Source organism: Heteronotia binoei, chromosome 7 (genome assembly GCF_032191835.1).
Source record: "Heteronotia binoei isolate CCM8104 ecotype False Entrance Well chromosome 7, APGP_CSIRO_Hbin_v1, whole genome shotgun sequence".
NCBI lineage: Eukaryota > Metazoa > Chordata > Lepidosauria > Squamata > Gekkonidae > Heteronotia > Heteronotia binoei.
This window is the reverse complement of record NC_083229.1, coordinates 18,549,367-18,570,872: the sequence shown is the minus strand read 5'-3', so window position 1 is coordinate 18,570,872 and position 21,506 is coordinate 18,549,367. Positions and strand designations below refer to the sequence as shown.

At 48.4% G+C, this 21,506-nt stretch overlaps 1 protein-coding gene across 1 annotated transcript in view; it reads right to left on the bottom strand.

The window, feature by feature from the left end:
- Positions 1–3,252: 3,252 nt before the first annotated feature.
- Positions 3,253–21,506, bottom strand: part of OC90 (otoconin 90) — a 36,125-nt gene continuing 17,871 nt past the window's right edge. Inside the window, exons 7-15 of the mRNA XM_060243111.1 lie at positions 17,947–17,997; positions 16,496–16,585; positions 16,318–16,371; positions 13,603–13,647; positions 11,045–11,170; positions 9,372–9,476; positions 7,349–7,523; positions 5,704–5,810; positions 3,253–3,566 (exon numbers count right to left, since the gene is read on the bottom strand). Of these exons, the coding sequence (XP_060099094.1) occupies positions 3,253–3,566; positions 5,704–5,810; positions 7,349–7,523; positions 9,372–9,476; positions 11,045–11,170; positions 13,603–13,647; positions 16,318–16,371; positions 16,496–16,585; positions 17,947–17,997 (1,067 nt within the window). The remainder of the gene's footprint in view (positions 3,567–5,703; positions 5,811–7,348; positions 7,524–9,371; positions 9,477–11,044; positions 11,171–13,602; positions 13,648–16,317; positions 16,372–16,495; positions 16,586–17,946; positions 17,998–21,506) is intronic.

The following is a 21,506-nucleotide window of genomic DNA, read 5'->3' as shown; positions in this document are numbered from 1 at the left end:
CAGGTGCCATCAGGAGGTCCATCAGTGGGACCAGGACACTGGAAGCCCTCCCACTGTGACCTCCCCAAGCACCACGAATACAAAGCATCACTGCCCCAGACAAAGAATTCCATCGATACAATGTGGCTAATAGCCACTAATGGACCTTTGCTTGGCTATGCTTATAGCTGCCGCCACCTCGTGTGGCAGTGAATTCCACGTGTTAATCACCCTTTGGCTTCCTGCCCCCTGCGTCACTGCACCTACTGTCCCTCACCACCACCCCAGGGAGCTGCTAGAAAGAGCCCTCACATCTTCCCTTCCTCAACTCTGTTTAAAAACAACACATGAAATTCTCTGGGGCTTCCTCAAATCTCAGGAGATCACTTCCTCTCGCGAAAGTTCCGCCATCATTTTGGTTGCCATGGCTAAGCTCTCACATGAAGGAGTCTCACTAGAGTTTGGTGAACTGTCCTGCTGATTGAAAGAGTCATGGGGGGACTAAAGTAAAAGGGATTAGCTCCTTTTGCTCCCAAACAGGGGCTATAGTCCATGACAGGGCCTTTTTTTTGTAGCAGGAACACCTTTGCGTATTAGCCCACACACCCCTGATGTAACCGATCCTCCTAGAGCTTGCAGTAGAAGACTGCAGCTTTATACCCCGCCCTTCTCTCTGAATCAGGCTTATAATCTCCTGTATCTTCTCCCCCCACAACAGACACCCTGTGAGGTGGGTGGGACTGAGAGGGCTCTCACAGCAGCTGCCCTTCCAAGGACAACTTCTACAAGAGCTATGGCTGACCCAAGGCCATTCCAGCAGGTGCAAGTGGAGGAGTGGGGAATCAAACCCAGCTCTCCACACACTGAACCACTACACCAAACTGGCTTTTAGGCCCTGTACTAAGAGCCCTGCAAGCTGTTGGAGGATTGGCTGCCCAGGGCTTTTTTTTGTAGCAGGAACTCCTTTGCATATTAGGCCGCACCCCCCTAGATGTAGTCACTCCTGGAGTTTACAGCAGGCCCTGTACAAAGAGCCCTGTAAGCTCTTGGAGGACTGGCTACATCAGGGGGTGTGGCCTAATATGCAAAGGAGTTCCTGCTACAAAAAAAAGCCCTGACCGAGTGGGATGTGAGCATTGGAGTGGCAGACAGCAAATGGGACAGGAGCTTGCTGGCTCCCAAAATCTGCAGCCTGAGGTACCCGCCTCAAGGGGCCTCCTTGTAGAGCCAGCCCCGCTAGGAACTGTTGCTTTACTGCACGCTCAGCACTTTCATCTTTTGATGCTCTTGCAGTCCCCGGGGCTGGGGTCTATACCTTTGTAGCTTCTCCTTCAGCCACATCTCTAGCTTTCTAACTCTCAGAGAAAACTGCTGTACCGTTAACTTGACTAACACTGTTGTTTCCCATGCTGTGAAACCGGTCAGTTGTCTGAAGTTAAAAGAAAAAAAATAAATTGATGGTTAGTTTGTCTCTTTGACGTCCACATTTTCTTAGCTTTGCCTAATGAACTTTCACTGGAACAATGTAGGACATGCTTCGTGTAATCGTCTGCATTTAAGCGAATAAAGACCAAAGGAAATCATGATGCTTGTTGCAGATGTCTTCTTTGGTTGATCTCTGCAGTGACTGCTCTAACTGGGAGATCCAGGGTGGGTTTTTTGGTGCGGTGTCTCCCTCCTCCATTGGTGGGTTTTGTCATCACTGGAGAAATATGTGGCAATGAAATAGATCTGAAGTAGAGGGGAGGATTATCCATGAGCTCTGGTCCAAGGAGGGTACAGCTTTATGAGGAGGAGGAGGAGATCGGATTTATACCCCGCCCCTCACTACCTGAAGGCGTCTCAGAGGGGTTTACAATCTCCTTTTCCTTCCCTCCCCCCCCCCCCCGCACCACAGACACCCTGTTTGGTAGGTGGGGTTGAGAGAGCTCTGACAGAAACCGCTCTTTCCAGAACAGTCTCTGACAGTTATGACTTACTCAAGGTCACTCCAGCAGGTGCATGTGGAGGAATGAGGAATCAAACCCGGTTCTGCCAGATGAAGAGTCCACACACTTAACCACCACACCAATCTGGCTCTCTTAAAGAATCCATTGCGAACTTAAATCAGACTGTCCTTTACCACTAACTGGAAACTTATTTACTTCATTAGCCTTTCTCACGTATGAATAGCCAAAGTGGCTTACATTTTTCTTCTTTTTTTTAATCCTCACAACAACTCTATTGAGAGTGTATGACTGGCCCAATGTATCCCAGTAGACTTCCAAGATTTCTGGTAACATGGAAAGGCCCTTTGTCGAGCCCATGATAAATTGAAGCTGTCGGTTTTGTTTTCCAGCCAAGTTTTGCATCACAAAATGTGTCACTGAGCTGTGGACCCTTCATAACAAGAGTCAGGAGGGAAGGGCTGGGGTTGGGAACACGCTTAACGGATTTGGGGACAACTCGATAGTAGTTTGAAATCATAATAAATTTAGCTCTGTGTGCCAGCAATACTCCCTCTAAGCCAGGTTGTCAAACATGCGGCCCAGGGGCCAAATCAGGCCCCCAGATGGCTTCTATCAGGCCCACAAGCAATTCACTGTTGTCTGCTTCCTTCTCCCTCCCTTGCTTCCTTCTGCATCACAGCCTGTTTTACCAGCCTTGCTCAATCGCACAGGAACTACAGAGCAAAGCTTCTCCCTTGGGGAGGAAATGGGGGAAGGAGAGCTTGCTTTGCCAGGCTCTCTCAATTGCTCAGCAGAGCTACTGAGCCAAACCTCTCTTCCTTCTGTTGGTTGAGGCTCAACAAGCCAGTAAAGTGGATTAGGCTGACTGTGTGTGTTTGTCTGTGTCCTTTATCAAGTTTATATTTCCCCCCTTATGTTCTTATGAAGGCCTCAGCCTCTATGCCCTGTTGTTGGTCCTCCAGAGGAACTGATTGTGAGACAGAATGCTGGACGATGGATCACTGGTCCGACCCAGAAGGGCTCTTCGAGTGTGTGTGTACAAAATCTTCTGTTGTTTGTTTGCTATCGCAGCTATGAAACGCCGTGCCTTTAACTTTATCCCCCCCCCCCTTCAACTTATAATAGCTGACTTCCTGAACAATAGTTTCCAATGCAATCTACACCCTTTTGGTTTTATTAACATTCAAAAACACCCTGTACAATTGCACACCATTTTTGACTGGCCAGGAAAAAAATGACATTCAGGAAAGGCAAGCGAAGTAAGAGAGACTTGGGAACAGGTTGCCTGTCGAGCCATCTTGGGCTTTTGAAACGGAAACATCGCTTATCTCTCTTGCAAGGGCACCGCTCTGCGCTTTGGCCCCAGGCGGCGGGCGGCTCGCTTCGCTCTTCTCAAAACACTCCTTGCTTCTCCTCTTTCCTCGCTGCTGCTCTCTTCCTCGCTGGAGGTGCTGGACCCGATCCCATGGCTGCTCGAGGGCCTTTCGTGTGCCCCCCGGCGACAAAACAGCCTGTCCTCTTCGCAGGCCTGCTTGTTGGGGAACATCAGGCTTTCGTTGAAGGGGGCGGTAGCCATACACTCCGCAGCCGCCTTGTCACAGGAACAAAGGAGCTTTTCACACATCGTCCAGCCGATGCCTTTAGAAAAAAAGATGATGGAAGTTATTGCTTAAATAAGTAATTAAAAACAGCAAGTGGATTCGTGCCCATTGCTAGCACATGTGTTAGGACAGGGGTGTCAAACGTCTGGCCAAGGGCCGAATCAGGCCCCCGGAGGGCTCCTATCAGGCCCCCGAGCAACCAGCTGTCATCTGCTTCCTTCTCCCTCTCTCTTGCTTCCTTCTGTGTAACAGCTTGTTTGGCAAGGCTTCCTCAATCGCACAGGAGCTACAGAGCAAAACCTCTATTTTATCCATTGGCTGAGGCTCCTCCCTTGGAGAGGAAGGGGGAGATGGAAGAGCTTGCTTTGCCAGGCTACCACAATCGCACAGCAGAGCTACTGTTGTGCCAAGGCTTCTACCGGCTGAGGCTCCTCCTCATCGTGGTCCCCTGGGGAAGGCAGGGAAGAGCCAGGGGACCTTTGCCCAGTTCCCTGGATCCCATGGCAGAAATGCAAAGAAAACACCTTTAAGACGAATGAGTGCTAATGTTTTGACCATGTTTTATGTTGTGTTCTTTATAAAAATTTATATCTCTGCTACGTAATCTTAAACAGGTACACACATGGCCCCGTCCAGCATGTCTCGGCCCAACCCAACATGGCCCGGCCCAACAAGGTCTCATTTGTGTCATATCCAGCCCTCATAACAAATGAGTTCGACACCCCCGGGTTAGGAGAATGGTTTTTAAATCTGGGGTATTTAGGGACGCCAGCCTCTACAGAGATCCGTTCCCCAGGAAGTGGATGCTTTGGAGAATGGACTGTGTGGCACTGCACGCCACTGTCCATCCCCCAACTCCACTTCCAAATCTCCACGTGTTTCCCAACCTGGATCTGGCATCGCTGGGTATAGTGCCGGTGTTCGATGAACTTCGGCAAGTGCCGTTCCCACAACCTCCATCCCCCTTCCGCAAAGTAGGAAACTGCTCTTGCAAGGTTGTAACAAGTAAGGGTGAACGACAAAATGGGCTGAACGGGCCAACGTTGGTAAGACCTGGAAAATCCATCCGTATTTCAAAAAAAGGCTGAAAGCAGCTGTGACGCAGGGAGAGATCTGAATTCAGGGCCAGAAAAATGGAGGTAGGGGGTTAGCCCTACAAACCACTCTCCCCTACCCAGGAGTTGCATTGGCCACAGAATTGCCAACCTCCACATGGGACCTGGGGATCCTTCAGAATTACAACTCATCTCCAGGTGAGGGTGATCAGTTCCCCTAGAGCAGGGGTCCCCAGTCACCGGGCCGCGGACCTGTACCGGTCCATAGCCTGCCAACAACCAGGCCGCGGAGCAAGGCAGAGGGGCTGCACCTCCCCTGCCCACCTAGGACCCAAGCAGACAAAAGAGGCAGTGCAGCCTTGTTCTGAGGCAGGAAGGCAGCCTCAGAGCGAGGCAGAGCAGCCCCACCGCCCCTTCTGCCCACCCAGCACCTGATCAGCTGACCGGTGGGAGGGTCTTTAAATGGGAAGGGGAGGCAGATTGGCCTTCTCCCACCTGTCCACCTAGTAGGGAGGCAGCAGAAACAGCCCCAGTCTACCCCCAATTTTAAAGACCTCCATGGGGGCAGGGATAGGGGGCAGCCTGGGGCGGCAAAAAAAAAAAGCACTGCCTGCCCCCACAGCGGTCCGTGGAAAAATTGTCTTCCGTGAAACCAGCCCCTGATGCCAAAAAGGTTGGGAGCCACTGCCCTAGAGAAACGGCTGTTCCAGAGGGTGGACTCTATGGTGTTAAACCCAACACAGGCCCCACCCCTCCCCAAACCGTGGCCTTTCCAGGCTCCACCCCCAAATCACCAGTCATTTCTCAGCCCAGAATTTGCCACTCTAGCTGTTGCCACAATCCAAAATGGAAGCTTCCTTCGCAGCTTTTACATGGCCATATGACAGCAATGAAGATCCTATGATTTTTTTTTGGGGGGGGGGGGTATTTGTGAGTTTCCTGCAGTGTGCAGGGGGTTGGACTAGATGACCCTGGAGGTCCCTTCCAACTCTATCATTCTATGATTCTATGAAGAGAGAGAAAAGGGGGGGGGGGATGGATATCTCAGTTCATATCTATTTGCAGCTTTTCATTTCAGTGGAGAGAGAAAAGAACAGTCGGTCGCTTGTCCCAGCTTACACTTTGGTGTATGATCAAAACATAAAACTTCAGATCTGGAATTTCTATCTGGGTGGCATCCCAGTTTCTTCAGTTGCTCCAGGCAGCAGTGATGGGAGAAACAGCACCTTTAATTAAACACAAACAGCCAAACTGTTAAGCATTCTTAAAATATTCCATTTCTCTAAAGCACAACAGTCTTTTGCATTTTTCCCCTGAATCTAGTTTGTGCAAAGTCTATGAAGAAGAAGGAGGCGGCATTGGGTTTATACCCTGCCCTTCACCCAGAGTCTCAGAGCAGTTTACAGTCTCATTTCCCTTCCTCTCCTTACGTTCTAAATAAAACGATGTTGGTCTTAAAGGTACAACTTGACTCCTATTTTGTTCTCCCCATAACAGACACCCTAAAAGGTAGGCGGGGCTGAGAGAGCTCTCCAAGAACTGCTCTTGCGGGAACTGTGACTGGCCAAAGGTCACCCAGCAAGCTGCATGAAGAAGAGTGGGGAATCAAACTGGGTTCTCCAGATTAGAGTCCACCACGCTTCACCACTACACCAAACTAGCTTGCTTTTGTTTTTTTAAAAAACATTAAACTAAGGAGGGATTTGAATCTGAGTCTCCCAGATCATGACCCAGTGCTCTGACCACTAGACCACATTGGCGGTCCACAACCCAGCAATTGCGGCTCCACGAGCCACCTGAGGTCATGACCTAATGGATGGAGACCACCACTTTAGTGCATTTTGGCTACAATCACACACACGAACTAATGCACTTTCAATCCACTTTCAGCGCACTTTCCAAGTAGATTTTACTGTAGTAGTAGTTGGTAGTTCTTTATTCACGGTCATCCAACCAGCTTAAAAATACAAACAAAACATAAAAAAAAAAAAACAGAAACAAACCCACCACCTCTTACACAAAATTCCTAACTCCTGCTGTTACATATATTGTTAAAACCCATAATCAAGATTTACACTCTCAATTTCCCTCCTTTCCAACTGAGCAGCGTAACAGAAACGGGCAATCTTAGAGGAAACATCAGAATGAGCGTCAGACAGGAGGAAGGCAATTTGCTCATCCTCCTGCCAGCCGACCAAGGGTCCGAGAATCGGAGAGATTAATCTTGCCCTCAAGTCCTTGTAGTTTGGGCACTGCAAAACAATGTGGGAAGTTGTTTCAACCTCATTGCAATTGCAGGGGCACAATCTTTCCAGATATGGGCGCCCGGCGTAACGACCCAAAAGCACCGATGAAAAAAGTGCGTTGAGCCGTGCTTTTGAAAAGCTATCCGATATTTTGGGATAGTAATATTGAAAAGATAACTGGCCGGGGATAGTACTTTGGCTTGCTTCCCTAAGAAAATGTGTGCAGAAAGACTAGCTCTGGCAGATCTCAGTTCGAGCTCCGCCAACCTCATGCGCAGAAGTTCTTTCGTGTCCCATAGCTCCATCATTGCTAAGGACTCAGGGGAGAAATCACAGAGTCTGAAATGGTCTAGACATCTTTTCTCCCAGGTTCACTGTGTGAACTGGCAAAATCCGATTGGAAAGTGCATTGTTTAGTGTGTGTGATGGCAGCCTTTATTAGCGCCATCTTGGCTTTAATTTTTTGCAAGTCACTTTGAATAACTGATTAAAAGCGATTGAGTAGCACTATTAGTAACCTGTCCAGATCGTCTGTAGGGTGGCCTTTTCCTTCCTGGCCGCAGTAGCATCCGTACAATTCAAAGTCCTCTGGACATCGGTCCGTTAAGCAGTAGAGCATCTCACCCAGCTGGGCCATCTCCCTCTTCACTTGGCCGTTTTCTCGCATTTGAAGAAAGGTAAAACGGTCACACACTGCGGAAAGACCAAGGAAGAAGCGTCCCACCATTTGAGTCCATGGGGATCCTTCCTCACTGTGCTCGTGAACGTAACTTGCGGTGTCTGAACCCCCACAAGAAGAAGAAGACTGCAGATTTATATCCCGCCCTTCTCTCTGAATCAGATACTCAGAGTGGCTTACAGTCTCCACAATAGTCACCCTGTTAGGTGGGTGGGGCTGAGAGGGCTCTCACAGCAGCTGCCCTATCAAGGGGAGGGACGGTGGCTCAGTGGTAGAGCATCTGCTTGGTAAGTGGAAGGTCCCAGGTTCACTCTCTGGCATCTCCAACAAAAAAGGGTTGAGCCAAGTAAGCGTGAAAAACCTCAGCTTGAGACCCTGGAGAGCCACTGGCAGTCTGAGTAGACAATACCGACTTGGATGGACCCAGGGTCTGATTCAGTGTAAGGCAGCTTCATATGTTCAAAAGCTATGGTTAACCCAAGGCCATTCCAGCAGCTGCAAGTGAAGGAGTGGGGAATCAAACCCGGTTCTCCCAGATAAGAGAGCTATGGCTAAGGCTAACCCAAGGCCATTCCAGCAGCTGCAAGTGGAGGAGTGGGGGATCAAACCCGGTTCTCTCAGATAAGAGTCCGCACACTTAACCGCTACAGGGGAAGAAGGTCTACGAGAGCTATGGCTGACCCAAGGCCATTCCAGCAGCTGCAAGTGAAGGAGTGGGGAATCAAACCCGGTTCTCTCAGATAAGAGTCTGCACACTTAACCGCTACAGGGGAAGAAGGTCTACGAGAGCTATGGCTGACCCAAGGCCATTCCAGCAGCTGCAAGTGGAGGAGTGGGGGATCAAACCTGGTTCTCCCAGATAAGAGTCCGCACACTTCACCACTACAGGGGAAGAAGGTCTACGAGAGCTATGGCTGACCCAAGGCCATTCCAGCAGCTGCAAGTGGAGGAGTGGGGGATCAAACCTGGTTCTCCCAGATAAGAGTCCACACACTTCACCACTACAGGGGAAGAAGGTCTATGAGAGCTATGGCTGACCCAAGGCCATTCCAGCAGCTGCAAGTGGAGGAGTGGGGAATCAAACCCGGTTCTCTCAGATAAGAGTCCGCACACTTAACCGCTACAGGGGAAGAAGGTCTACGAGAGCTATGGCTGACCCAAGGCCATTCCAGCAGCTGCAAGTGAAAGAGTGGGGAATCAAACCCGGTTCTCTCAGATAAGAGTCTGCACACTTCACCGCTACAGGGGAAGAAGGTCTACGAGAGCTATGGCTGACCCAAGGCCATTCCAGCAGCTGCAAGTGGAGGAGTGGGGGATCAAACCTGGTTCTCCCAGATAAGAGTCCGCACACTTCACCACTACAGGGGAAGAAGGTCTACGAGAGCTATGGCTGACCCAAGGCCATTCCAGCAGCTGCAAGTGGAGGAGTGGGGGATCAAACCTGGTTCTCCCAGATAAGAGTCCACACACTTCACCACTACAGGGGAAGAAGGTCTATGAGAGCTATGGCTGACCCAAGGCCATTCCAGTAGGTGCAAGTGAAGGAGTGGGGAATCAAACCCAGTTCTCCCAGATAAGAGTCCACATACTTAACCACGACACCAGACTTGCTCTCTTAATGTACCAGCTGTGGCAAAGAAAGCACCTTTCCAGATGTGCTGAGACCAGGGGTGTTCCAGCCCTTGAACTGGCCAGGACAGCTCACAGAGGGCCAGTCTTATGGAGTCCAGGAACCAGCTGAACCAAGCCTGGCGAAGCAAGAGTGCTGAGTCCGCTGAACTTGGACCCCACCAGCTTCACCAGAGGGGACTGATACAAAAAAAGCCCTGTAGTGACATGTAGTTTGTTACAAAGAGAGAAACCTTTTCCGAAAGCATCCTCAGGATCCATTGTCTCTTCTGGACCCAGCGTAGAATAAGTTGTGCTTTCCTCTCCAGGGTCCGCTATCTTAAAATGATTGTCTGTTGCTGCAAATCAAACAAAATATGTTTATTTGGTGGGGACAGTGGAGGCGGGGGTCCCCTGATACCCAGTGAGTTTGGTGGCCTCAGTGAAGATCCAAAGCCATACCTGCCCAGTCCAAGTCCAGCACAGATCAGCTGACCGGCAGTGGGGACTATGGTTGCCAGCCTCCAGGTGGGGCCTGGAGATCTCTTGCTTTTACAACTGATCTCCAGCGGCAAACATCAGCTCCCCAGGAGAAAATGGCTGCTTGGAAGGGTGGACTGTATGGCACTGGACCATGCTGAGGCCCCTCCCCAAACCCCGCCCTCTGCTGGATCCACACACCCCCAAAGTCTCCAGGTATTTTCCCACACAGACCTGGCAACCATAGTGGGGATTTACCCCAGAAAAGTGGGAGATCCATCTGACAAGCTATATCACTGCCCGTGTGACTTGGAAGTGACATCGTCACATCCAGGATGTTGGGGCTACGCTCTGGTAAATGGGTAAAACTCTATGGCAGAAAACAAATTTGCCACCGTGTTTTTACCCAAATACCAGAGCTTTGCCTGGACGGACGGAAAGAGACAGACAGACAGACAGACAGACAGACAGACAGACAGACAGACAGACAGACAGACAGACAGACAGACAGACAGACAGACAGACAGACAGACAGATAGATAGATAGATAGATAGATAGATAGATAGATAGATAGATAGATAGATAGATAGATAGATAGATGAAGAAGAAGATGATATTGGATTTATATCCCGCCCTCTACTCAGAAGAGTCTCAGAGCGGCTCACAATCTCCTTTACCTTCCTCCCCCACAACAGACACCCTGTGAGGTGGGTGGGGCTGGAGAGGGCTCTCCCAGCAGCTGCCCTTTCAAGGACAACCTCTGCCAGAGCTATGGCTGACCCAAGGCTAATCCAGCAGGTGCAAGTGGAGGAGTGGGGAATCAAACCCGGTTCTCCCAGATAAGAGTCCGCACACTTAACCACTACACCAAACTGGTTCTCCATAGATAGATAGACCGACCTTACTTTTTATCTCTCACTGACTGCAGGGTATCGTTTCACCTGATAGACTAAGAAAACTTATTCCATCATGAACTTCTGTGAGTCAGAGCTCACTCGCTCATATATATGAAGTGTTCACCCATCAGAGAACAGTAACCTGACATGCAAAAGTTACTGCAAGCCACTGTACCCTGCCACCCCTTCTCAGCCAGTTGTACAAAAGGAAAATGGGGATGAATTAAAAACAAAACAGCCGATCATATCAGAAGAGAGCTCTCTCAGGGCTTTTTTTGCAGCAGGAACTCCTTTGCATATTAGGCCACACAGCCCTGATGGAGCCAATCCTTCCAGAGCTTACAGGGCCTACCACAAGCTCCAGGGGGATTGGCTACATCAGGGTGTGTGTGGCCTAATATGCAAAGGAGTTCCTGCTGCAAAAAAAGCCCTGTCTAAGATCTTTGAAGTGACAGCATATTAAAGAACTAACCTCTGAGAACACAATAGAGAATTAATATTTACAAGGATTCCTCCAAAAGGAATCCATGCAAATATTAATTCCACTTACCTTTGTCTGTTGATCTTCCGGGAGACTCTGAAGCTGGCACCACCTCAGGCTCTACAGAATTAATACGGGGTGGTAGGAGAGTACTTGTTGTCACTCCCTCTGGGAGGAAAACTTTTTCTGTCAGCTCTGAAAAGACAAATGTGATTAAACACTCTGCAGTCAATTCAGCCTAGGGGTTGGATTCAGTTGTCTTTTTCAGCCTCTCTCACATGGTTCCCCTCCTTGCTACATCCCCTTTTCCACATAACTTGTTCATGTTAATCTCTCGCATAGCCTTTTAAGGTGGCAAAAGGGTGGTCCCTTTTTCACCAGTAGAAAGGCTGGTTGGATTCAACCCAAAAACTATTCCCCCAAATAATATTGATGGCTGGAATATTTTTATGGGCACAGACAGCTATTTTAACCACAGATTTTACCGGACATCTGTAACTGATGCAAGGTAGAATTTTCCTTACTGCTCAGTATGTCGATAGAGAAGATTAAGCTACTGTGAGATCACAGCTCACCGTATGGTTTTTATGCCATGGAAGAGGATTGTCCGATGGGAAACCAATCATAGATGGACTGTGCTGTTTTGTTTTCCCAGGATAGATGGATAGATGGATGGATGGATAGATAGATAGATGATAGATAGATAGATAGATAGATAGATAGATAGATAGATAGATAGATAGATAGATAGATAGATAGATAGTCCAAAAGCCTGAAGAATCCAGTGCTCATTCTTTCACTAATAAGGCGGGAGTTCCCCAACATTTTCATGGTGTTTTTTTCTCTCTCAAACACAGACATTCCCGACCACGCTTGACATTCTAAAAGTATCACAATGTGAAAGTCATCGTTTGGCCCTAATTTTTAATTAACTTTAATTAACTAACTTTAGAAGAAATTCCTCCTGCCAGGATGAGCAGAGGAACCTGACTTCCAGCTGACCATCTGACAATTTATTTTATTTATTTATTTTGGTTACTTTATATTCTGCCCTTTCCCAAACGGGCTCAGGGCAGGCTACATACAGATAAATCAAGCAAATGCAATAAAACCAATAAAATACAGTTAAAACAGCAACATAACACAGTACAATATGACAAAGGCAGGCAGGCTCATGGTGCAAGTTGGAGCATAGTCAGCGGCCCAGATACAATAGTTCAGATCACTGTGGCCTCCAGGTGCAATTTCTGCTGGTGGAAGGGTTTCCATCAGCCAAATATGACTTTCTCTCCACCCCCAACCTGCTGAAGCTCCAAATGCTGCTCCTGATGGACAGGAGACCTCCATGAATAGCATGAGGGTAGGAGGTTTTTTGTAGCAGGAACTCCTTTACATATTAGGCTACACCCCCCCCCCCCCACCGATGTAGCCAATCCTCCAACAGTTTACAGGCAGAGCCGGATTAACAATTAGGCCAAGTAGGCACTGACCTACGGGCCCCCACACCTTTAGGGGCCCTGAGTCGGCTCCCCCCTAGTTTTCCCCTTGCTTGCAGCCCTCCCAGCCTGCACATGCAGCCAGCAACTGAGCTGCTCTTTGCCCAGCTTGCCTGGTATGGCTGCTGCTGGCATTGTCGCCAAGTTTGCCTCTCTCTGCTTTTCCCCTGCAGCTTTCTCAAAGGGGCTTTTAAGGCTGCAGCAGGGACCATGGGCAGTGCGGGGCGGGGCAGGCGCTCAGACTCTGAGATAATTTGCAGGGGGGGGGCAAGATTTTGACTGCCTAAGGGCCTCCGCAGGGTTTAATCCGCCTAGGGTTTAATCCACAGGGTTTAATCCGGCACTGTTTACAGGGCTCTTCTTACAGAGTCAACCGTAAGCTCTTGGAGGATTGGCTATATCAAGGGAGTGCAGCCTAATATGCAAAGGAGTTCCTGCTACAAACAAAGCCAAGGGAATCTGCAGCAGAAGAGGGATTCAGCTGAAATCCCTGCTGTCATCTGGTCTCAACATTCGGTAGCTGTTAGAGCTCACTTTGCACATATTAAACATTTATCAAACACTGAGCCACCTTGGTGGGACGGGCGGGATACAAATCATAAATAAACTAAACTAAACTAAATTAAGGGCATCCCTGACCCTGTCCACTTTTGGTGAATTTGTGTATCGATTTCTCATCCGTGGGGTGGATTGTGTGGATTTCGTCATGCACACAGGGGCCAGTCACTTTATTATTAGACAAAATTCTAAACAAGGATTATTATAAAAGATAACAAAAGATGCATTTATAAATGATGAACAAGTGCATCTCTAAGTATAGGCAGTTCTTTCCCCCCTCCCCTCCAAAGAACTGTGGTCCATCTCGGTATACCTGGTTTTAGAACGGAAAACTCCCATACCAGCAGCAGTAGAATTCTAGCAGGCGCTCCTTTGCATATTAGGCCACACCCCCGCCTGATGTAGCCAATCCTCCAAGAGCTAAGAAGGCTCTTTTTTGTAAACTCTTGGAGGATTGGCTAGATCAGGGGGTGTGGCCTAATAGGCGAAGGCGCTCTTGCTAGAATTCCACCCCTGCATATCATCAACCACAACTCTTTTTGGATCCTTGGATCCTTTACTTTGTTAACTTACCACTTGGCATTGACTCTTCAAATGCAGCAAATACGCCTCCCAGTGCTTTTGCAGAAACAAAGAAAAAGCAGAGAGTAGGGGTTAGCAAAGAAATATACTGTATTTTTCTTTGCGATCTGTTTCAAGGGTTGGGGGATCCAAATGTGTTGCCCTTTTCAAAGTCATAACTTCCCCCAGTTTACAGACCAGGGACACTGGGGCACAAAGTATAGCTAGCTTGTCCAGAGCAACAGAATGTTGAAGAAGACCACAGATTTATACCCCGCCCTTCTCTCTGAATCAGTCTCAAAGCGACTTACAATCTCCTTTACCATCCTCCCCCACAACAGACACCCTGTGAGGTAGGTGGGGCTGAGAGAGCTCTCCCAGAAACTGCCCTTTCAAGGACAACTCTGCGAGAGTTATGGCTGACCCAAGGCCATTCCAGCAGGTGCAAGTGGAGGAGTGGGGAATCAACCCCAATTCTCCCAGATAAGAGTCTGAACACTTAACCACTACACCAGACTGGCTCTTTGCATATTGCAGTTGCTGAAAATGTAGACTAGAGCATAGTCTTTCGTTTCCATGGAATGGCTACTGTAATCTCTTCACCCTGGAAATAATGAACAGGGTCTCAAGAGTCAGGCATTTTCAAATAAAGGCACGTCAGTTCTCTTTACACTATTGCTGGTTTTGAGACCCAGACACAAAATAAAATGATTGCAACAGAACACTGATTGGCTTGATTTTGGTGCTAGGGGGGCGGGAGCAACAGTAGGAGGGCTTCTAGTGTCCTGGCCCCACTGATGGACCTCCTGAGGGCACCTGGGGTTTTTGGCCACTGTGTGACACAGAGTGTTGGACTGGATGGGCCATTGGCCTGATCCAACATGACTTCTCCCATCTTCTTCTTCAGCAGAGGTCCATCAGTGGTTATTAGCCACAGCATATTGTTGGAACTCTCTGTCTGGGGCAGTGATGCTCTGTATTCTTTGTGCTTGGGGAGGCAACAGTGGGAGGGCTTCTAGTGTCCTGGCCCCACTGATGGACCTCCTGAGGGCACCTGGGTTTTTTGGCCACTGTGTGACACAGAGTGTTGGACTGTCTGGGCCATTGGCCTGATCCAACATGACTTCTCCCATCTTCTTCTTCTTCAGCAGAGGTCCATCAGTGGTTATTAGCCACAGCATATTGTTGGAACTCTCTGTCTGGGGCAGTGATGCTCTGTATTCTTGGTGCTTGGGAGGCAGCAGTGGGAGGGCTTCTAGTGTCCTGGCCCCACTGATGGACCTCCTGATGGCACCTGGGTTTTTTGGCCACTGTGTGACACAGAGTGTTGGACTGTCTGGGCCATTGGCCTGATCCAACATGACTTCTCCCATCTTCTTCTTCTTCAGCAGAGGTCCATCAGTGGTTATTAGCCACAGCATATTGTTGGAACTCTCTGTCTGGGGCAGTGATGCTCTGTATTCTTGGTGCTTGGGAGGGACAACAGTGGGAGGGCTTCTAGTGTCCTGGCCCCACTGATGGACCTCCTGATGGCACCTGGGTTTTCTGGCCACTGTGTGACACCAAGTGTTGGACTGGATGGCCATTGGCCTGATCCAACATAGCTTCTCTTATGTTCTCTGAGCAGGGTGTGCTACGATGGTGAGACAATTCAGGCCCTGCCGGTGGGCTTCCTGAAAGCCTCTGGTTGACCATTGTGGAAAACCCGGATTAGCTAGACTTGTGGTCCGGTCAAGCAAGGGTCTACTTGCATTCTAATGTCTTAGATGACAATGGGAAAATAAGAAGGCATGTTAGGTGTCTTTTCCCCTCACCCCAAAGCTCCATTCTGGCTTAGCATTGCCTTCAGAACCCACTCCAGTGGTCACCTTCAACTTGTAAGTGGTTTGAGCTCCAGGATCTCTTTGATTCAAGACCACCTCTGACACCTTTGATCCACACAGCTGTCACTTGCTGTCTGACAGTGTCTTCTCAGCATGACCCCTTATGACCCACAGAGCACTTACAAACTGTCTGGCACTCTCTCTTCAACATGACACCCTTTAACCCAGGGAGATCTCACAAACTGTCTAATGCAGGGGTGTCAAATTCATTTGTTATGAGGGCCAGATCTGACATTGTGTTTGTCAGGCCAAGCCATGTGTGTCATAAAGCGTAATGCCAGAGATATAAACTGTATAAAGGACACAAACACAATGCAAGTTTTTTTTAAAAAAAAACTTATGGTGAAACGTGATTAAAGCATTAGCACTCGTTGGTGTTAAAGGGATCCAGGGAACTGGGCAAAGGAAGCTCTGGCTCTTTCCTTCCTTCCCCAGGGGACCAGGATGGGGAGGAGCCTCAGCCAATAGAAGGAAGAGAGGCATAGCTCAGTAGCTCAACTGTGCAATTGAAAGAGGCTGGCAAAGCAAGCTCTCCCTCCCTTCTTCCCCAAGGGAGGAGCCTCAGCCAGTGGAGAAAATAGAGGCTTTGCTCTGTAGCTCTGCTGTGTGATAGAGCAAGTCTGGCAAAGCAAGCTCTCCCTCCCACCCTTTCCTCCCCAAGGAAGGAGCCTCAGCCAATGGAGAAAACAGAGGCTTTGCTCTGTAGTTCCTGTGCGATGGAGCAAGCCTGGCAAAGCAAGCTGCGATAGAGAAGGAAGCAAGAGAGAGGGAGAAGGAAGCAGATGACAGCCAGTTGCTCAGGCCCCTGGTCTAATGGTTTCTTCCAAACATTGACTCTTTTTACCTCCTGCTTCAGGGGTCTTCAGCAACACATCACTAGACTCTGGGGGAACATCTGCTGAAGACAAAAGAGAACCAATGCTGTTACACTTTGCAAATCATTTAGAAAATGGGTGGAGGGGAGTGCGATCATGCTTTTGCTTATGATGTTGCATTGTCAAAAGGAGTTAAGATTGACGTACAAGAAGAGACGGAAGAATCAACTTGGGACACATCTTTGGCTCCTGCTTCAGGAGTCTTCAGCAACTGGTCACCAGACTCTGGAGGAATATCTACCCAAGACAAAAATGAAAAGATGAATAAATGGGGGTGGGTGGGGAGAGAGAGTGTAATACATGCCTTTGCTTCTGGTGCCTTCAAAAGGGTATACGCAGGGCTTTTTTTGTAGCAGGAACTCCTTTGCATATTAGGCCACACACCCCCTTCAGTAGCCCATCCTCCTAGAGTTTACTAGGCTCTTAGTGGGTGGCCTACTGTAAGCTCCAGGAGGACTAGCTACAACAGGGGTGTGTGGTCTAATATGCAAAGGAAGAGGAGGAGGAAGAAGAAGACGAAGACATTGGATTTGTATTCCACCCTCCAAACTGAATCTCAGAGTCTCAGAGCAGTCACAATCTCCTTTACCTTCCTCCCCCACAACAGACCCCCTGTGAGGTGGGTGGGGCTGAGAGGACTCTCACAGCAGCTGCCCTTTCAAGGACAACCTCTGCCACAGCTATGGCTGACCCAAGGCCATTCCAGCAGCTGCAAGTGGAGGAGTGGGGAATCAAACCTGGTTCTCCCAGATAAGAGTCCACACACTTAACCATGACACCATGGGAAATCACTTGGGCTTCTGATCACCCCTGAAACTTGCTGCATCTCATCAAGTCTTGTTTCCAGGATAAGCAATTAGAAAAACCTGACTTCCAGCTGATCAGCGGAGAATGGGCTTTGGATGATTACAAGTGGCACATTTCTGCAAATACCCATGAAGAGGTTGTGGACATCTGACCAGCCCACTGATGCATCGGCTACCTGATCAGCACAGACCAACAGGAAATGAGCCCAGCTGTTCAAGCATCCCTAGTTAGTATAGAAGGGAAGATAAAAACATTAGCTTGGGACGCATCTTTACCTCCTGCTTCAGAAGTCCTCAGCAACAGATCACTGCCGGACTCGGAAGGGACATCTGCTGAAGACAAAAATGAAACGATACTGCTAGATCTGCAAAAATGTTTAGCAAAGGAGTCAATGAAAAACACAATTCATGCTTTTCCTTATGTTCATCAAAAGAAGCTAAAGGTAACGAAACATCAAAAGGATGATGTAGACCAGTGGTGGCCAAACTTGCTTAACATAAGAGCCACGTAGAATAAACATCAGATGTTTGAGAGCCGCAAGACATAAGTGTCAGATGTTTGAGTGAAGGAAGAGAGGGAGGGAGGAAGGAAGGAAAATAGATGGGGAAGGTGGAGGGAAGGAGAGGTGGAAAGAAAGCAACTTTAAATGCATTTTCCAAGCCACTGGCTGGCTTGACTTGGAGAAGAGGCTTAAAGAGAGAAATGCCTTCTCCAAGCCAGCTGATGGGGTGGGGTGGAGATGTAAGACTGATGTAGCATGGTGGAAGTTATCAGCTGAAATACATCTTTACCTCCTTGTTCAGGGTTCTGTAGCAACAGGTTAATGGAATCTGGAAGACCATCTGTTGAAGACAAAAAACATAAGCCAAGAAGAAGTCCATGAAAAGATAGGTAATCTAGTAATCTACTTACGTAAACCCTTCATAATGATATCATTGTTCAAGTCACTTGTGTTGTGATGCGTAAGCAAACCACATCCCAAATGCTTGAACTGTAAATGCTTCAAGGAAATCAGTGGGCTTTTTTTTTTCATTTTTAAAAATTCAGTTTGGCTTGCCATAATCATTCTAGCTGTTGCTGTGCATCTCTATGCTGTTTCCTCCTGCTGCTTTTAATATCTGTTGCTTGAGCATTAAACAGTTCTGTACTATTTCTCCAATTGTTTTCACAACTTCCACCCATTATGGAAATGCATGGATTTTTTTTTCCCACCACAGGTGTTGGCACTCTGAATTAGGATTCCAACACTTCCAGCACCTTCCAGGCTTATAACACCATTTTTCCCCCCAGACTGGAGAAAAACAGGCTTGAAACTTGGCGCACTGCGGTATAGAGGCTGCATTCTGCAGTTTTGTCATTATGGCAGCGACAGGGCTTTTATTTTGTAGCAGGAACTCTTTTCCATGTTAGGCCACACCCCCTTGATGTAGCCAATCCTCCAAGAGCTTACAGTAGGCCCTGTAAGAAGAGCCTTGTAAGCTCTTGGAGGATTGGCTACATCAGGGGTGTGTGGCCTAATATGCAAAGGAGCACCTGCTACAAAATAAAAGCCCTGGGCAGCAATGAGCTGTCATACACACCCCCCCTTGCAGGGCTCCACCCCACGTTGCTGTATTAACATATGGAATGTAGAAAGTGTGTGGATGTGATGGGATATCATGGGGAATAGCATGAACACACCAAAGGTCAGATAGGGTTGCCAGCCTTCAAGTGGGTTGTTAAACAAAGAGAGGACACAGAATTGCAAACACAGCACAACCTCAAGGTTATGATGACAAAATGACTAATCTTTGCAACAGTATAGAGCCTTGAGCCATTTGGGAGCACGTGCCCTAATTGAGAGCGCATCTTGTGGCGCCTGTTTGGTCCCTGTGTCTAAAGTTTGAACTTTGCAAAGTGTGCTTTGTGTAAGTGGAATATCCCATATGGAGAAAGGATTGAAACAGGCGTGGCAGAAGTCAACGACCTGTTCCGGGGAATTCCATATTCAACTGTATGTGAAATTGCCTTTGCATCTTCTGGATGAGGACTGCAATGAAAGACTCGTTTGAACAGTAAACTCTCGATGTCTCGCAGAAAGGAAGCAAAGGAGCCGTTGAGTCTACCTCTGATCGGAAGTGTTCACTTTTCAGCAAAAGAAGCCAGCCTGGGATCATAAGCGGGACCAGGTGAACCATTCCTCTGTACAAACTATAGGGCACTTTGAGCTGTAGAACTTACTATGGTCTTGCACTCCAGAATGCCTGCAGCATATACTTTTGCGTAGCACAATCTTGAACATGTTTACAAATGCCTAAAAATCCTGCTGACCTCCTCTGAAGATCTCCAGCCCTCCATCCTTCAGCATATCTGGCGTAACTGTTCAAAAGAGAAAGGAAACAGCTTGCAAGAGGCTTTAACAGGCATTGAATTCAGCAGGAGCTCACAGGAGTACAGCTCCTGAACCTTTTTGATGCCCCCCCCTCCTCCTCCTCACCTACCTTGTCCATTGAATAGGAGGTGCACCTGCATGACAATCCCTGGATTAGGAGAGCAGGCAGCCAGCCAGCCACCAGGAGTTTTGCCACGCCCCCAGCATCCCTCATGAACTCCTGGAGAAGCCCACCCCACCCTTTCTCCACTTCTTATGTGATTTTGGGCAGCGGGTGGCTTGCTAGCCTTTTGACTGGGGGGGGGCAGCCAAGGAGAGCCCCAGGTGACCGAGGCCTGCTTGGGCTGCTGAATCTCTAGCCAGCTCAAGCAGGCCTCACTCGCCCGGGGCTCTCCTTTCTTACATCGGGTTGCTTTTGGCTGGGGGGGTGGCCTATGCTAATGAGTTATGCTAATGAGCTCTGCCACCTATTTTTCTACAGTGATTTTCTTGCACAGCAGCACCCTCACTATATCCCCTATCAGTTCTTCAGATATACCTTTTAGACCTTGGGCTGCTGGATCTCTAGCCAGCTAAAGCAGGCCTCACTCACCCGGGGCTCTCCTTTCTTGCATCGGGTTGCTTCATGTTTGGGGGGGGGGGCAGCATATGCTAATGAGTTATGCTAATGAGCTCCACCACCTGTTTTTCTACAAAATGACCCCTGGATGTTAAAACCAAGGACCCTGATAAAAGTAATACAGCGTATCAAGCACAATAATCGCACAGTCTTATTAAGGCTTTGAAGCACTTACATTCTGCCCTAGGAGTCCTTAGCATCGTATCATCAGTGGGTGGTGGAATTACTAGAAGATACATAACAAACCAGGGTGTGCCTGTGAGAGTATGCAAACTTTAGGGGCCCACGGGATTTTTTTTTTGGTAGGTCAGTACCCCCACATTTGGAATAATGTATTTGCAAAGGGATGCCCCCTGAGTTTCCTCAAAATATAAAAATCTTGATCTAGCTCAGAATATTCTGCAGTGGTTGTGCTACCACCCCCTACCAGTGGGTGGTGCTGTTGCACACCTGAGAGTCTGGGTTGGTTCTCTATTGTTTCTAGTTGTTCTAGGGGCGCTGACTGTAAAGACAGTTTTAAGATCTGTGCTGCCCGCAGTGCAAAAGACCACTTGATAAACCCTCTATTGAAGCTGGTTCCTTAAAGGAGTGTGTTAATACCACAGAGACAGCAACCTGGCAATGGAAATTAGTATCTTTCAAGTTGCCGCCGTTGTCAACCATGCACAAAGGCAACTAGACTTTCAGGTGAACAGCTAGATTTGATATAAGCTTTTGAGAGTCAAAGCTCCCTAGGTCGGATACCTGTACTTCCAGGTAGCGATTTCCCCTGCATTTTCCAAGCCCTACTACCTGCAGCACCATCCCCCAGGTTGCGATTTCCCCTGCATTTTCCAAGCCCTAGTACCTGCAGCACCATCCCCCACCCTCTATACCGCCAAGGTGCTTTTTCAGAGTTTTTGTTTAAACCAGCAATTGATCAATTGCTATAGTGCAGGGGTGGCCAACGGCAGCTCTCCAGATGTTTTTTTGCCTACAACTCCCATCAGCCCCATGCTGACTGGGGCTGATGGGAGTTGTAGGCAAAAAAACATCTGGAGAGCTATCGTTGGCCACCCCTGCTATAGTGTCACAATCAGGGGTGGAATTCTAGCAGGAGCTCCTTTGCATATTAGGCCACACACCCCTGATGTAGCCAGTCCTCCAAAAAAAGAGCCTTGTAAGCTCTTGGAGGATTGGCTACATCCGGGGGTGTGACCTAATACATCCGGTATATATGAAACTGTTGTCATTGTAAGATCATGGTAAAGAAGGGTTTGGAAAGACTGCAGCAACTCTAGGGTTGTGCAAAAATGCTATATGGAAGCAAGACAACAAAGAAAAGCCAAAAAACCAATGTGGAAGTCACCCAAAAAAAGAAA